The following is a 15304-nucleotide window of genomic DNA, read 5'->3' as shown; positions in this document are numbered from 1 at the left end:
ATATCACCCTCTTGTTTAAAATACTTCAGTACCTTTCTTTTGCCCCTGTAATAAAAATCAGCAAAGTCTTCAGTATGGCCTAATACTTAACAAGGCTCTACCAAGTTTCTGGCCGTAGGCTACCCCTGCTTGTCCTGTACATCTTTTTCTTTTCTGCCATACTAGCCTTTTAGTTACTACACTATGCCAACCCTTTTGCCCGAGGGACTTTGTATATACTATTCACTCTTTCTGGAAGCCTTTCCCATTCACTTGCCCCTGCCCCCTTTGCAAAGTGCCTCCTGGTTACCTTAATAGGTTTCATTCAGCTCAAACATCTCTTCCTCACACCTGACACCCCAGGCTGGGCTAAATCTCCTTTTAAATTATTCTCATTCCTCTCTTTCTTGTACCTCTCATAGCTATAATGCTATTTACTTGAATAGTGACTTAAACTGGGATTTATTTGGGTGTTTATTTGATTATTATCTGTCTCCCCCATTAGACTAAGTTCCAGTCTGGTATTATCTGAACTGAACCTTGAAGGAAATGACATGTCACCTGTCAGGACTTCCTCTGGAAGTACAGCTCAAATTCTTTGAAACTACTCCTATCAAAAGGTAGGATGGGGCTTCCCTGGTGGCGCAGTGGTTGGGAGTCCGCCTGCCAGTGCGGGGGACGCAGGTTTGTGCCCCGGTCCGGGAGGATCCTGCGTGCCGCAGAGCGGCTGGGTCCATGGGCCATGGCCGCTGGGCCTGCGGGTCCGGAGCCTGTGCTCCGCGGGGGGAGAGGCCACGGAGGTGAGAGGCCCATGTGCCGCAAAGAAAAAAAAAAAAAAAGGTAGGACATGTCCCCACTGCTTGAATACGGACTCTGTGGTTCCTTGACGAATAGGGTTGGGCAGAAATGACACTATGCCAGTTTTTAGGCCCAGGCCTTAAGAAAACTGGCATCTCTCATTTCGTCACTTTGTGTTTTGCTTTTGTTTTTGTTTTTGGAACCCGGGCCCCCGGCAGTGGAAGCACAGAGTCCTAACCACTGGACCACTAGGGTATTCCCTCTGTTTCATCACTTTGGATGCTTTCTTTTAAACCCAATCACCATGCTATGAGAAAGCCCAAGTGGCGCATGGTGAGGAACCAAGAACCTTGGTCCTGAGTTTTAGATGAGCTCCCAGCTGACAGCACCAACTTGCCAGTTACGCGAGTGAGCCGTCCTGGAAGTGGAACTTCTCATACCCTCACCCCCCACCCCACTAACCATCCCAGGCATAGAGCATAAATAAGCTTTCACTATTGAACCCTGCCCAAAGTGAAGATTCCTGAGCAAGGTGATTTTCTTAAGCTGTAAATTTTGGGTGATTTGTTAATACAGCAGTAGATAACCAGGACATCAACCAGTATGACAAGCCTGTGCAGAAAGGCAGCACTTCCCAGGGCAGGATCACAAAGCTATCTGTGATGTCATGTTATTCTGAGCTTTGCTGAGCCGCAGCTGGCTAAGAACCTGTAGTTTTTGTTGACATAGAGTGGGAGTCCGTGGCAATCCCCAACCAGGGTGTCCATGCTAGTATGCAGGGTGCGGACCTGGATCCAGGGTTCTCTCTTTGCTCATAACTTCCCATCCTCAGGAACTGGCTGCTGGAGCCTTTTAGGGTTTTGCCCTAAATGTGGAGGGCAGCTGGCGGAGGTGAATGTTGAGTGGCAAGGGAACATCAAGCAGCACCTCCTAAAAGACCCTAGAGAGGGGACAGAGTCCATGGGGAGATTCAGTGATCGCTGCCCCAGAGCAATGTGCAGCTTTGTCCAGGGTAATTCAAAGGAGCATTCACATTTGAAAGACAAAGTTCCTAGAGGTCTCTGTCCTGAGGCACATAAACCACAGAGCACCCTAGAGTCCCATGATATCCAATACAGTAGCCACTAGCCAAATATGACTATTTAAATTTATTTATTATTTATTTATTTATTTACTTTTGACTGCGTTTGGTCTTTATTGGTGTGCCTGGGCTTTCTCTAGTTGCAGTGAGCGGGGGCTACTCTTCCTTGAGGAGCATGGGCTCTAGGCACACAGGCTTCAGTAGTTGCAGCACGTGAGCCATTGTGGCTCACGGGCTCTAGAGCCCAGGCTCAGTAGTTGTGGTACACGGGCTTAGTTGCTCCGTGCATGTGGGATCTTCCCGGACCAGTGTTCGAACCCGTGTCCCCTGCATTGGCAGGTGGATTCTTAACCTTTGCACCACCAGGGAAGTCCCTGGCTATTTAAATTTAAATTTTAATTGGAATTTTAAAAAATTTAAAAAGCAATTCCTCAGTCACCTGAGCTACATTTCAAGTACTGCTGAGCCACGTGAGGCTACTGGCTGCTGGTACTGGACGGTGCAGAACATTTCCATCAGAGAAATTCTGTTGGACTCTACAGCTCTAGGCCCTTAAAAACTGATCAACAGAGGTGGCCTTGCCCTCAAGGACATGAGAACAGACACAATAAAAAAGGAAAGATAAAACAAGGGCTACCACTGGGAGAGCCACAGGAATGGCCATGTTTGTTAGGTCATAACATCCAGCCAAAAAGAGGCACCTAAGCAGCTAAGGAGAGCAGCCTAAGTGGCTTACCTGAAATTTCAACTTCCCTTTGTGGTCATCGACAACATTTTTTCCAAACTCCTTCTTATTACAGTCATTTCCTACTTGGGGGTTTCAAATTCCATAACTTCAGAATCCATTATGTTCAACCAAAATGCATCACAGCATCACGGTTAAGAACATGGACTCTGGAATCAGACTGCCTCTGTCAAAACCCTGTTCCAAGGCTCACTAGCTTGGGTGACCTTGGCTTATTGGGTTATTCATTCTCATAGAACCTGCATTTTCTCATCTGTAAAATGTGGACATTAGAACCTACTTCACAAGGTTATTGTGAGGATCACATGAAATAACACTAATAAGGCATAATGGTGTCATGAAATAGTGAATACTCGATAAATATTAGCTCTGGTAATAGCTAATATCTAGTAGCCTGAGCGTAATCTTATTTGGGTTTCAAAACAAGCCCTCAGGGCTTCCCTGGTGGCGCAGCGGTTGAGAGTCCGCCTGCCGATGCAGGGGACCCGGGTTCGTGCCCCGGTCCAGAAGGATCCCACATGCCGCGGAGCGGCTGGGCCCGTGGGCCCGTGGGCCATGGCCGCGGAGTCTGCGCGTCCGGAGCCTGTGCTCCGCAACGGAAGAGGCCGCAGCAGTGAGAGGCCCGCGTACAGGAAAAAAAAAAAAAAAAAGCCCTCAATGAGGATTGGTGGGGATGTGTGATCACCTTATCCTTCCCTGCCTCCATTTTACAAGTCTCCTTTATGCCTGACTTCAGTTCTAATATCTTCAGGCTCTTCAGGCTGTCCAGAGCCTGGTACCAGAATGTGAGGACTCTTATCTTGGGTGAAGCCACTCTCCTTTTCTATTCTTGAGCTTCCCTTCATTGCTTAGGCTCAGGCCCCCTAAGTACTAAGTGTGTTCCTAGGAGGAATAAAGATCACAGGAGGCTGGAGTCTCATACTATGGGGAAAATTTAGAGATTAAAGTGGAATAAAGAGACATGTGAAGCTAAATATGCAGGGGTTGTCTCAGCTGACCCTTGCTTCAGGGTCTTGGGCCCTGGGAGAAGGGTGAGGGCTGGTGTCTGAGTGTTGCCTGCCCCTCAGCCCTTACAGTAAGTAGAAGACGGGCCCTGCCCGCTCCTCAGGACTGCGTGAGAAACATATCATATAATAGATGTGCAAATTCCCTATAAACTTAAATTACTAACGGTGTTGGAGGTTCTCTTACCCAGGCGGCTCCTCTAAGAGAGCGGCTCCTTTAAGAGGCGGGCCCCATCCCTGCTAACAAAGGAAGTCCCCGCCCCTGGTTGCCAGGGTGCTTTGTGGCGTCTCATTTTCATTGGTGAGCGTCAGCGGGGAGGCAAGCCGCGGCAGCCATTTCCAACGAGCTGGCGGGGGCGAAAGATGGGGACGCCCGTCGGGTGGTCGCAGGGGGGTTCAGGATCAGTGTGTCTCGCCTTCGATCAACTGCGGGACGTGATTGAGGCTCAGGAGGAACTGATCCACCAGCTGAGGAACGTGGTACGCAACCAGAAGAGCTGGGGGATGCCGGACTGGACGCCTAAGTGGTGGGGGCGGGGCCAGACGCTGTCCCGATGCCAGGGGCGGGCCGAGAGCACATTGCCAATGGCGTCATCACGAGGAGGCGGGGCCCAGATGTGTTCCGGCTGGTAGAGGTGGAGCCAAAAGGGGGCAGTGTCTCGTGAATATTTACCGGGGAATTTTAGTCAACGCCAAGTTGTTTCCTACTCTCTTTGACTGGTTGTGCAGGGCCTGATAGATATGCCCATCTATTCGCTGAGCTTTAGTTTCCCCATTTCTTTTTTTTTTTTTTTTTGGCCTCGCCACATGGCTTGCGGGATCTTAGTTCCCTGACCAGGGATCCAACCCCGGCCTCTCGCAGTGAAAGCTGGAGTCCTAACCACTGGACCGCCAGGGAATTCCCAATTTCCTCATTTCTAATTGAAGATGACTTCACTGACTTGCCAAGGCCCTTGTGTGCAGAGTAACTATAACATCCTTCTTATTATGGAATCCCCTCCCCATGATGAGTGCAGTAAGCACAGAATTGGCTCTTCACATGTTGACTTAAAGGCTTCCAATCCCTTTATGTCCCTTTGCTTTTGCTTTTTTGGTCAAACCCCCGTTCATGTGTGCAAAGCATTGGAGCCACAGATTACATGGACAGGCATGGTAAAACGCTGGCCAACTGGAGTTCATGGTTTTTCTGTTTTGTTTTTTATCTGGGTAAGAAGGTGGGGACACATAAAACTGACTTCACATCTATTTCTTTAACGGTAGTATGCAGCTCTGGACACTGAATTACCTGCATACCTTTAGGTACCCAGGTCTTTCTGTTGGCAGCTGGCCTTTGCATGTGTGTTCTCACCGTCTGGAACACTTTTCTTTTCCATCCTCTTCTTCTGGCCCACCCCTATTTAGCAGTCAGATATCAAGTTGACATCCCCTTCCCTTCAAGCTGTTCTGACCCTTCCCCAGGCGGGTCAGGGGCCTCCTCTGGGAACCTCCATCATAGCACACACCATGTTAGAAGTGGTGGCCATGGGCTGTCTTCTCCATGAGACTTCTTGCTACTTGAGGGCAGGACATAGAGCTGAGCATCAGTGAATCTTGTGGAATGAACTCTCCCTTTCCTGGGCCCCAGTGTCATCCTAGGTGCCCTGGGCATCCCATTATCTATTCTCAGTCCTGGTCCCGAGAGAAACCCCTACCACCCCAGCCCCTCCCTGAGCCAGCCTCTGTTGCAGATGGTTCTCCAGGATGAAAATTTTGTCAGTAAAGAAGAGTTCCAGGCAGTGGAGAAAAAGCTGGTGGTAAGTGATGGCCTCTGTCAGCTTCTAAGCTTCCCCCATTTCCCAGGATCCCTGTGATTGGGTAGAGTCATTGAGTATTAGCCTCTGAGAGCCTCCAGCCCCAATAGTAAGGACAGAATCTTCCTGTACCCTGGATTCTATGTGCCATTCTGAGAAAGGGGGCTGGTTAAGGGAGCCTAGGAGACCCAAAGTGGCTTGGGATAATGAGGTCACTGCTGCTGCCCCTGCAGGAAGAGAAAGCTGCCCATGCCAAGACCAAGGTTCTCCTGGCCAAGGAAGAGGAGAAGTTGCAGTTTGCCCTCGGAGATGTAGAGGTGCTGTCTAAACAGCTGGAGAAAGAGAAGCTGGCCTTTGAAAAGGCGTGAGTGGGCCTTGGTAGTGGGGGAACGGTTGGGGGTCCCATCTGCCCATCAGCCTTCCCACCCTTTCTTATCTTCTCCACTCAGGCTCTCCAGTGCCAAGAGCAGAGCCCCGCAGGAGTCCAGCAAGAAGGACCAGCTAATCACCAAGTGCAATGGTAGGCGGGAGGCCCACGCTCCCTCCCATGCTTACGTACGTGGGCTCTTCCCTCACAGCCCAGTGCCGGTGTTCAGAGCAGGGTTTCACCCCAACTTCTGCCCCTGGCTGAGGATAAAGGCAAGCCCAGGTGGGCCACACCTTCGCAAAGGCCTTCAGGGACCAGGCAGGCCACGGAAATGAGGGAAGTAGTTGGTGTACAGTATTCTTCATGGCCATAAAGGAATGGGCTCGCTCCCATTTTTCTTGAAACATATGACCTTCTTAGCCTACCTTTTTGTTTTCCCACTTTTGGTGACTATTAGAAATAGTGTACTTGACTTATAACTCTGTTACCAGAGGAACAACGGGGCAATCACAGTGCTGTGTGGAATCTGACCCTTAGTTTCAGTGTTGGGGACCCACTAGGAGGAGTGGGGACTGTGGTAATGTGGAGAACCATGCCCCCTCTCAAGGGCCTAGAACCTCTGCCGTAGGAATAGGGGCCCAGTACTGTCAGATCTTTAAAAAAGAAACTGGAGACCACATTTTAATGGAAGCTTTTCTGACTTTTTAGGGTTGGCAACTGATTTAAAAATGTTTAAAATATTGTATGGGCCAAGGAAAATATGTCTGTGGGCCATTAGGTTTCAACTCTGCTCTATGCAGATGCCTGTGGCCACCTGTTGACTCAGTTGGTGCTCTGAGTTGTGGGGCACTTTCAGTGAGCTACTCAGTGTCCTGAGACCTTAGGACCCCCTTTCATTTTCCCAGAATGCTAAACTCCCCTTACCTAGTTTAAGAAGTAGATGTGGGGCTTCCCTGGTGGTGCAGTGGTTGAGAGTCCGCCTGCCGATGCAGGCGACACAGGTTCATGCCCCGGTCTGGGAAGATCCCACATGCCGTGGAGTGGCTGGGCCCGTGAGCCATGGCCGCTGAGCCTGCGCATCCGGAGCCTGTGCTCCACAACAGGAGACGCCACAACAGTGAGAGGCCTGCGTACCGCAAAAAAAAAAAAAAAAAAGAAGTAGCTGTGAATTCCATATACAACATTTCCTTCATTCACTGCAGCATTCATTTCGAGTAGGCCAGAATTCAAGCCCAAAAGAGGTTCAGTGTCTCTCCTGATGGGCCCCCACCTGGAGCCTTGGGCACCCCCTACCCACCAATGCAGCCTTCTTTCTCCCCTGGTGAGTACTGTCACTGGAAAGATGCCAGCAGGCTGCCATCTTAATCTGGCCAAGTAGACTAACAAGCCTCATGGTTGTTTGATCAAGAGCTCCTGTTAGGGCTTCCCTGGTGGTGCGGTGGTTAAGAATCCGCCTGCCAATGCAGAGGACACAGGTTCGAGTCCTGGTCCGGGAAGATCCCACATGCCGCAGAGCAACTAAGCCTGTGCGCCACAGCTACTGAGCCTGCGCTCTAGAGCCCACAAGCCACAACTACTGAGCCCGCGTGCCTAGAGCCCATGCTTCGCAATGAGAAGCCACCGCAATGAGAAGCCCATGCACCGCAACAAAGAGTAGCCCCCGCTCACCGCAACTAGAGAAAAGCCCGCGCGCAGCGACGAAGACCCAATGCAGCCAAAAATAAAATAAATAAAATAAATAAATTTAAAAAAAGAGCTCCTGTTAGGACCTCCTGGAGCCCAACAGGCAGTCAGTGCCTCCATACCCAAGGATGTTGGTCTCCTAGTCCTTCCCCTTTCCCTGGACATCCCCCCACTTCCCTAAAAGGAACCTAGGGTTCTTTCCTGGTGCTGCTAGAGGCCCTTCCTCTAGGACATTTCCTAGAGATCAGCCAGGGCCTCGGGGCTCTGCGACTGCTTGTGGAAGGTGTGTGAGTCACGGGGAGGAGCCTGGCTGCCTCCCCCAAGAAAGTCCTGAACTCCTCCAGTAGGGCATAAGCCCTCACATGAGGAGATCTGGTGACCTGAGCTACCCCCTGGCCTGTCTCCCACCCCCGCTACCTCCCTTTGCATGGTTCCAGTTTTACTCTTACATAGTTCCTTATTCTCAAAAGGCTTTTCTAACCATTCTCTCATTGGGTGCTGTTTATTCTAAATTTAGCTCTCATTTATTTTAAAAGAATCAAACACATTTATGATACTTTTTTTTTGCGTCCCGGGCCGGGGCACGAACCCGCGTCCCCCGCACCGGCAGGCAGACTCGCAACCACTGCACCACCAGGGAAGCCCTATGTTACTTTTTTCCCATAAGAACTTCACAGACAATCAGTTTGGATTCACTGGATGACCTGGGGAAGGAGGTTCAATAGTCCTGGTCCTGTGGCCCAGTGAGCCCATGTTTTCATTCTTTTCCTTCACCCATGTCTCTCTGTAACGTGTGCCTTAACTTTTTAATCAGATCTTCTCTTTTGAAACCTTCACTGCTTCAGTATATCTGCATTTTCAGAGCTTATGTTCCAGTTAATCTTTGTCCAGCCTTTAAAAGCAGTAGGATTTTCTTCCTTTGAGGATCAGAATTTTCCAGGACTCCCTGAGGGACATTATGTAAATGAAGCAACCCGAGATCCCTACAGCCTTACTGGATTTTAACCCAAGACACAAAACTTACGCTTGCTTCTAATGAGCACTTAATCTTTGCCACCACTGTCTCCCTGGGTCCTCCCCACCCGCCCTGTGGAATAGGGATCCTGTCTTCTCCCCTGAGGCCCTAACACAGGGCTGGGCATCCAGCTGGTCCTCAGTAGGTCTGGTTGGATTGAAATGACTGAACTAGGTGATGTTTCTAAGACCTAAAGGCCCAGGGGACATCCTGTTCATTCCACAAGTAAAAGTACTGTACATCTAGTACGTGCCAGGTACTATTTTAGGCCTTAGGGTTAAAGCCGTGAATAAAACAAAAAATCCTTGTCCTTGTGGACCTTATATCCTAGTAGAGGAAAAGACAAATGAGCAAAATGTATGGTCTGTGAGATATAAGTGCTAAGAAGGAAAATAAAGCAGGAAAAGGGGATAGGAAGTATTGGGAAGGGTTGTGATTTTAGACTAGGAAGGGTCTCACCAAGGAGGTGATATCTGTAAAGAGCTGCAGGAGTTGAGGGCAGGAGCCATTCATCCTCCTGCTTTTGGGCAGGGCTGACCATCTCTCTCCAAGGGCCCTTGCCTGCCCTCATGTGAGCTACCTGGTCCAGAATAGAGCTGTAAAGTCACTGACACATTCATCAAGATGTGCCCTCCACTCCCACCCCATCATGACTCCATAATAAACTCATTCTTACGAAGGTATTAGCAACTACTGTTGGACAACCTCTGCGTTGGGGGAGCCAAGTTCTGAAGAGACCCCTGAGGGAATGCCTTATTTCAGGAAGGAGCTCATGGGATGGGAACCACTCCTCCTCCCTGCCTCTCTCCCCCACAGAAATTGAGTCTCACGTTATAAAGCAAGAAGATATACTTAATGGCAAAGAGAATGAGATTAAGGAGTTGCAGCAAGTTATCAGCCAGCAGAAAGAGATCTTCAGGTGAGGGGTCCAGGCCAGGCTGGGGATTGTTGATGGAAGTGGGGAGCCAGACCTCTGGTCCCTACCCTTGGGCTGTCCCCAGCCCATGCCCAGCCGGCTCCGTTGCAGGAATCACATGTCTGACTTTTGGATCCAGAAGCAGCAGGAGAACTACATGGCCCAGGTGCTGGACCAGAAGCATAAGAAAGCCTCGGGGATGCGTCAGACCTGGAGCCGCCAGTGTTCCAGGGAAAAATAAAATGGGCGTCTCCTTCCTGTTATCTGGCTGTAATGCCCAACCTCTGCCTTCTCTGCTGTGGTGGTCCCCATCCTGACCCTTCCGATCCCTGTGGGTACCTCCCTCAGGCCTCACAGTGGCCTGGACCCCAGGGAAGAGGTAGGGCGAAAGGCAAAAGACACTCTTTCCTTCTTCCCTGCCTGCCTTTTGGACCATCACCTGCCAGGCCACTGCTGTGTTCAGAATGGATGCTCCTCGAGTCTCCAGCCCCTGCTACTCCCCTCCCTCCCTCCTTTGGGTAGTAGTGGGGGCCCATGGGGGTATGGGGTTGTAGCCTAGGGAAGGACTACTTGGTTGTCTAGTAGGCACTGTCCCTTCTTACTCTTGGTATTAAATTCCTTCCTATATAAACAACCCTGGTTACCCCAGTGCCCTGGTAAATTTAACTCTCCCAACTTGAAGGGCTATCTGTGTATGTGTTGTGTATGTGTCTATGAGAAGCCCCGACTGGAGAGCTCAAAGATGGTGGGTTCCAGGACCACAGTGAATTTGGGAAATCAGTTTCCATCACATAACAGTAACGCTGTACCTGTGAATCACATTTGCACCTTCTTACACTTCTCCCAAACTTAGAAGCTTATTAGTCTGCACAAATGGAGGAAGGAAAAAGGACAATGCTGTGTTGTGTGTGTGTGTTTTTCTTCTGCTATGTCTTTTTAAGGTGGGGTAACAGTGTGTGAAGGGGCTATGACGTGCTCAAGTTGCATACGCAGGGCTGGATGTGATGGACAGGTTGGATCCTCTCAGAAGCCATCACTAATGTGCCGTAGGTGATAAAGGGGACACACCAGGCAGGGGTCCCACTCAAGGGAGGCTGAGTCAGATTTGTCAAGTCTAGCCTTTCCTGGCTCAGTGTGAGAATTAATGCGTAGGAGGGGCCAGTGCTCTTGCTCCAGGGCCAGCTGGGGCCTGAGTCATAGCAGGACCTTGAAGCCAGAAGTTTAAGGGCAAGTGGTGCCCATTGTCATTGTCCCAGGAGAGTGACAGGTGGTGGCTGCTTCCCCATCAGCACTTGTCCCCAGGGCAAGTCCTAAGGTGGCAGGGGCTGGATGAGGGCCTTGTGAGTGTATGGGGGAGCACAGAGCTATTCTTGCCTCAGAGGGGCTTTAGAGAAGGGACCACAGCTACCCCAGAGGTTCCTAAGAGATGCCACATCAGCATCCGGGACTTGTTCTGGAAGCCTGAAAAGCTAGAACTGTCCCCTCCAGCCTAGGTTTCCACTAAGGGCAGTGGGTCCAGTCAGGGACAGCAGTTTTTTGAGGCCCCAGTACAACTTTTGGAGTCGGGGGGAGCCCTCCAAGCCATGCTCCTCTATCAAAGGTGAGGGGGGATGCACCCTTATGAGCTCTAGCGACAGACTATGGGAGGGCCAGGGAGGAGGGGGTGCACTGCAGTGATGGGAAGACGCGGGGCGCTGACATAAAGATGAAATTGTTAGCAAGACCTTAGTTGTCTGGTCTCCTGGCTCACACTCTGATCCACATGCCGTAGTGCTTGATCTCAGGCAGGTCCCTGCTTAGCCTCCGTTCCGTCACCTGTGATGGATGAGTGGAGCTGGGCCTAGCTCCTGCGTACAAGTTGGGTGCCTGCCCTCCCCTCACCAAAGCCTGGAATGCCACCCCAGGCTCTCCGGCCGCGCCGGAGAAGGGGTCTGGGAGGGTAGGACCCAGGGCCCAGGTCTCTCCGGCTGCCTACGCCGCCGTCTCGGGAGCGGACGCGGCCGCTTTAAGGCGCGGTGACCCCACGGCACCCGCGGGCGGGGCGGGGACAGTGCTGGCATCCGCGGCACCAGCAGAGGCGAACGCGAGGGAGAGAGTGCGCGGCGTCCGGCCTCAGCATGCTGACCGCGTTCGCCCCGCCAACCCTGCCCGGGGTCCCAGGGCGGCTGCCCGCGGCCCCCGCGCGGCGCCAGGACTCCTCCAGTTCGTCAGGCTCCTACCACACGGCTCCGGGTTCTCCAGAGCCCCCGGACGTTGGGCCGGACGCGGAGGGCAGGGCGAATTGGCCCACGGTGGCCCCTGTGTTGGGGGAGGGCGCGCAGCCTCGCCTGTCCGTCAGTGCCCAGAATAGCCGCCAGCAGCTCGGGCCCGGCTCGGGTTTCCCGCGAGGCCCGGCCTCGGGCCCGCGGCCACCCCAGCCCCAGCTGCGCATGCTGCCGTCGGGGGAGATGGAAGTCATCTTCGGCGCCGGGCCCCTGTTAAGCCGTTCTGACGCAGAGGATAGCGAGGTGCAACAGCTCACGACGCAGGCCTTCCGCAGCCTCTCTCCGCCCGGCTCCGCGTCTCCCATCTCTGCCGAACCGCAGCCCCAGGGCCCCGACGGTGGCTCCCGCTGGGCCACCTACCTGCAGCTGCGACCCCGCGGGCCGAGTCCTGCCACCCCAGCGCAGTTCGAGTGTGTGGAGGTGGCGCTGGAGGAGCGTGCCGCGCCTGCCAGGCCCCGGACGGTGCCCAAACGTCAGATCGAGCTGCGCCCCCGGCCCCGGAGTCCCCCGCGGGAGGCCAGCGCGCCGCCCCCGCGACTGTTCCTGCGCACCGGCTCCCTGGACGAGTCTCTGGGCCGCCTGCAGGCTGCCGCGGACCTCGTGCAGACGGCGCTGGCCAGAAAACTGAGCCCCGCGACCCCTGCCCCAAGCAGCGCCACATTCGGACCCACGGTACCGCCAGAGCCTGCGGCCCCGGAAACGCCCCGCAGTACTCGAGTGGCTCTGAAGGAGGCCAGGTCTCGGCCACCTCGTGTGCATTATAGTTCAGCCCCCGCCAGGGCCCCACGACCGTGGCCTAGCCTCCGGGAGCGCGCAATTCGGCGCGACAAGCCCGCGCCCGGGACCGAGCCTCTGGGTCCAGTTAGTTCCAGCATCTTCCTGCAGTCTGGGGAGAAGATCCAGGAGGCGCACCACCAGGAACCCAAGACTCGGTTCCCGCAAGAGACTCCGGATCGAACCGTCCTGAGGGCACAGAGTCCGTCTTCCCAGTCTAGGGCCCCCCGGGAGGTTTCGAGTAAGGCCGTGAGACCGAGGAGCCCATCCCCGCTGTGGCAAGCCCCAAATGGGACCGTGCGGGGTCCTCACTGCCCCTCGCCCCAGAACCTGTCCCCGTGGAATAGGGCTATCCGGAAGGTGAGTGGCCCGTCGCTCCCCGAGGCATCCTCCGCATGGGGAAATCAGGATGCTGCTGTCACGGAAACTGTCAGCAGGAAGAGCCCTTCCCCTCCGACCCTTTCCCAGTGGAATCGGGGTGTTGCCAGTGCAAGAAGCCCATCCCCCGAAGCTCCTTCCTCGTGGGAGGTTCCGCATCCGGCAGGTGGGGATATAGTTGAGGGGAGTAGGAGCCCGTCCCCGCCAAACTTGTCCTCATGGGAGACTCCAGATCGTCCTACTGGGACGTGGAGCCCATTGCCCCAAGAGACGTGGGACTCCACAGTGCAGAGCTCAGCGGTAGTTTCTACGCGGGAAGCTATGAATGGCGTAGCCCAGGAGGAACTGGTGCCACCCACGCCATCTGCACCCGGGACTCCAGAGCTAACAGAGGCGCAGAGTCCGTCCACGCGGGAGATGCCGGATCTTGCCTTCCCAGGCAGCCAGCTGTCGCCAGCGGTGGCTGCACCCCAGCTGCCCCCCAGTCGCCTCGTGGGCACCCTGGATGCCGATGCGCGCCCGGAAGCCTTGGGCTCTGGAGAAGCGGCCTCGGGACGCCCGCGCGTGGCCATTCCGCGGCCCCGCGACGTGCGCAAGATGGTGAAGACCACATACGCGCCAAGCTTCCCGGCAAGCACCCCAGGCTCAGGGCTCCCTGCGCCTCCTGCGGAACCCCGCGGGGAGGACGGCGGCGCATCCAAGACACAAGGGCTTCAGGCGCTGGGGGCCCCCGCCCCAGCTCACTACACTTCCGTTTTTCTCAAGGACTTTCTGCCGGTCGTGTCACACCCCTACGAGACCCCAGAGCCAACCACAGACACAGTCCCCCGGGACGTTACGCAGCCCAACGGGGTCCTGCGGCGGAGGGCAGAGAACAGCACGGCGAAACCCTTCGCGCGCACTGAGATCCGCCTGCCTGGTGCCTTGGCCTTAGGCCGCCGGCCGGAGGGAACCCAGGGAGTCGTGGTGCGCGGTCCTGGCGGAAAGAACAGGGATGCAGAGCCCCAGCGCCTGGTCCCCGACGACAAGGGTCGTACCAGCCCTCTAGGCGGCGCTCGCACCTCACCCCAGAAGTCGCCGATAGGGCCGGCAGGGACCCAACCTCCCGGACCGCCCCGCCCTAGCTCCCCGCAGGCGTACCCTAGCTCGAGCCCTGGAATAGCACCGAAACAGGAGACGCCACCTATGGCCCCTGAGCCCGCGGTTGCGGTCCAGTCGCCCCTCCCGCGGGAGACCCAAGCGTCCGCTGGCAGAGCGGCCCCGCCCCAGGCCCGCGCCGCCTCGGCGCCTCCCATGGACCGGTCCCCGGAAGGCCCCTCCCAGGGGGCGCGCAGGCCGCCCGGGGCCGCGCACCCGGGGAAGGTCCTGGTGGACCCAGAGAGCGGCCGCTACTACTTTGTGGAGGCGCCGAGGCAGCCTCGGCTGCGGCTGCTCTTCGACCCCGAGAGCGGGCAGTACGTGGAGGTGCTGCTGCCACCCTCGCCCTCGGTGCCACCCCGCCGCGTCTACACCCCGCTGGCCCTGGGCCCCGGCCTCTACCCGCCGGCCTATGGGCCTATCCCTGGCCTCTCACTGCCACCATCCCCGGGCCCGCCGGCCTTCAGCGGCCCCCAGCTACCCTGGGCCTCCGAGGCGGGGCCCCTGGACGGGATGTACTACCTGCCAGTGAGCGGGACCCCCAGCCCCGCGCCTCCTCTGCTCCTCTGTGCTCCACCCTCCAGCTTGGGTCCCGCCCAGCCGAGCAAGGGCTCCTTGTTCCCCGTGTGAGGCCCAAGGGCCTGATCCCCATGGTGTTGGGGCCCGTTAATGGCCTTGGAAGTTCTGGCATCCAGTCCTGTGCCTTCTTTTCCTAATATCACCTCTTTCTTTTACCCATCTCATGCAGTCTTCAGACCAGAAGTTACCTTCAGAGTGCTTATCTGAGACCCCCAGCGCTGATGGAGCTGGAGCTCAGGAAATGGCTGCCTGTTTCCTTCCCCGACAGAATCGTATACCCCTTTCCCAAGCATTCCCAGAGTGTGGTGTGTTGGGGGGCTGTGTGTGTGTGTGTGTGTGTTGTGGGATGAAAAAAATGCAGAACGTGAGAGCTGTGAGTTAGGTTTTATTTGGGGCAAAATGAAAACTATAAGCCTGGGAGACAGCCTCTCAGCACTGAGGAACTGCTCTGAAGAGGTAAGTGAGGGAAGTCAGTATAGATGTGGGTTTGGTGAAGGAGGATACAGGCAATCGAGCACACATTTTGGCAGAAGGTTGCTGCTAGTCACAAGGAGCAGATGTCCATTAATGATTTTAGTGCTTTTCTAGTTATGAGAAGATGCAAGAAATTGGGCTCATAAAATCTTCTCCTGAAAATATCTGATTATCTAAAGGCCTTTTCTGCCAGTGTTTCCCAGAGCACAGAGGGCCTCATTCCTGATCTCTGCCCAGAACTCCTTTCAGGGTGTATTGAAGGTCAGCGATTGCACTGGCTAGTGATTTCATCCTTGTAGAGGCAGCTAGCAAGTGACAAT

General features: G+C 54.6%; 2 protein-coding genes across 4 annotated transcripts; both read left to right on the top strand.

Annotated features, from left to right (window-relative positions):
• Positions 1-3937: 3937 nt before the first annotated feature.
• Positions 3938-9882, top strand: SPATA24 (spermatogenesis associated 24). Of its 3 annotated transcripts, none has more exons than XM_033853238.2 (6): positions 3938-4087; positions 5335-5400; positions 5631-5761; positions 5847-5917; positions 9279-9381; positions 9518-9882. In XM_033853238.2, the coding sequence occupies exons 1-6, from the start codon at positions 3971-3973 to the stop codon at positions 9693-9695; spliced, it is 666 nt and encodes a 221-aa protein (XP_033709129.1). In that variant the 5' UTR covers positions 3938-3970; the 3' UTR covers positions 9696-9882. The 3 variants fall into 3 exon arrangements, with proteins under 3 accessions (XP_033709129.1, XP_033709130.1, XP_073657956.1); XM_033853239.2 differs by having other exon boundaries at positions 9490-9752; XM_073801855.1 differs by lacking the exons at positions 9279-9381; positions 9518-9882 and adding an exon at positions 6967-9272.
• A 513-nt stretch (positions 9883-10395) lies between these two features.
• On the top strand, positions 10396-15109 carry PROB1 (proline rich basic protein 1). The gene has a single exon (XM_019924897.3). The coding sequence runs from the start codon at positions 11496-11498 to the stop codon at positions 14559-14561; it is 3066 nt and encodes a 1021-aa protein (XP_019780456.1). The 5' UTR covers positions 10396-11495; the 3' UTR covers positions 14562-15109.
• The last annotated feature ends 195 nt before the right edge of the window (positions 15110-15304 follow it).

Source organism: Tursiops truncatus, chromosome 3, assembly GCF_011762595.2.
Source record: "Tursiops truncatus isolate mTurTru1 chromosome 3, mTurTru1.mat.Y, whole genome shotgun sequence".
In the NCBI taxonomy this organism is placed as follows: domain Eukaryota; kingdom Metazoa; phylum Chordata; class Mammalia; order Artiodactyla; family Delphinidae; genus Tursiops; species Tursiops truncatus.
Note: the sequence above shows the minus strand (reverse complement) of the source record. Positions and strands in the feature narration are given on the sequence as shown.

Coding starts and splice junctions, on each gene's coding strand:
- PROB1 (XM_019924897.3), top strand. CDS start 11,496: ATGCTGACCGCGTTCGCCCCGCCAACCCTGCCCGGGGTCCCAGGGCGG.
- SPATA24 (XM_033853238.2), top strand. CDS start 3,971: ATGGGGACGCCCGTCGGGTGGTCGCAGGGGGGTTCAGGATCAGTGTGT. Junction 5,401..5,630: donor CAGTGGAGAAAAAGCTGGTG/GTAAGTGATGGC, acceptor CTGCCCCTGCAG/GAAGAGAAAGCTGCCCATGC. Junction 5,762..5,846: donor AAGCTGGCCTTTGAAAAGGC/GTGAGTGGGCCT, acceptor TTCTCCACTCAG/GCTCTCCAGTGCCAAGAGCA.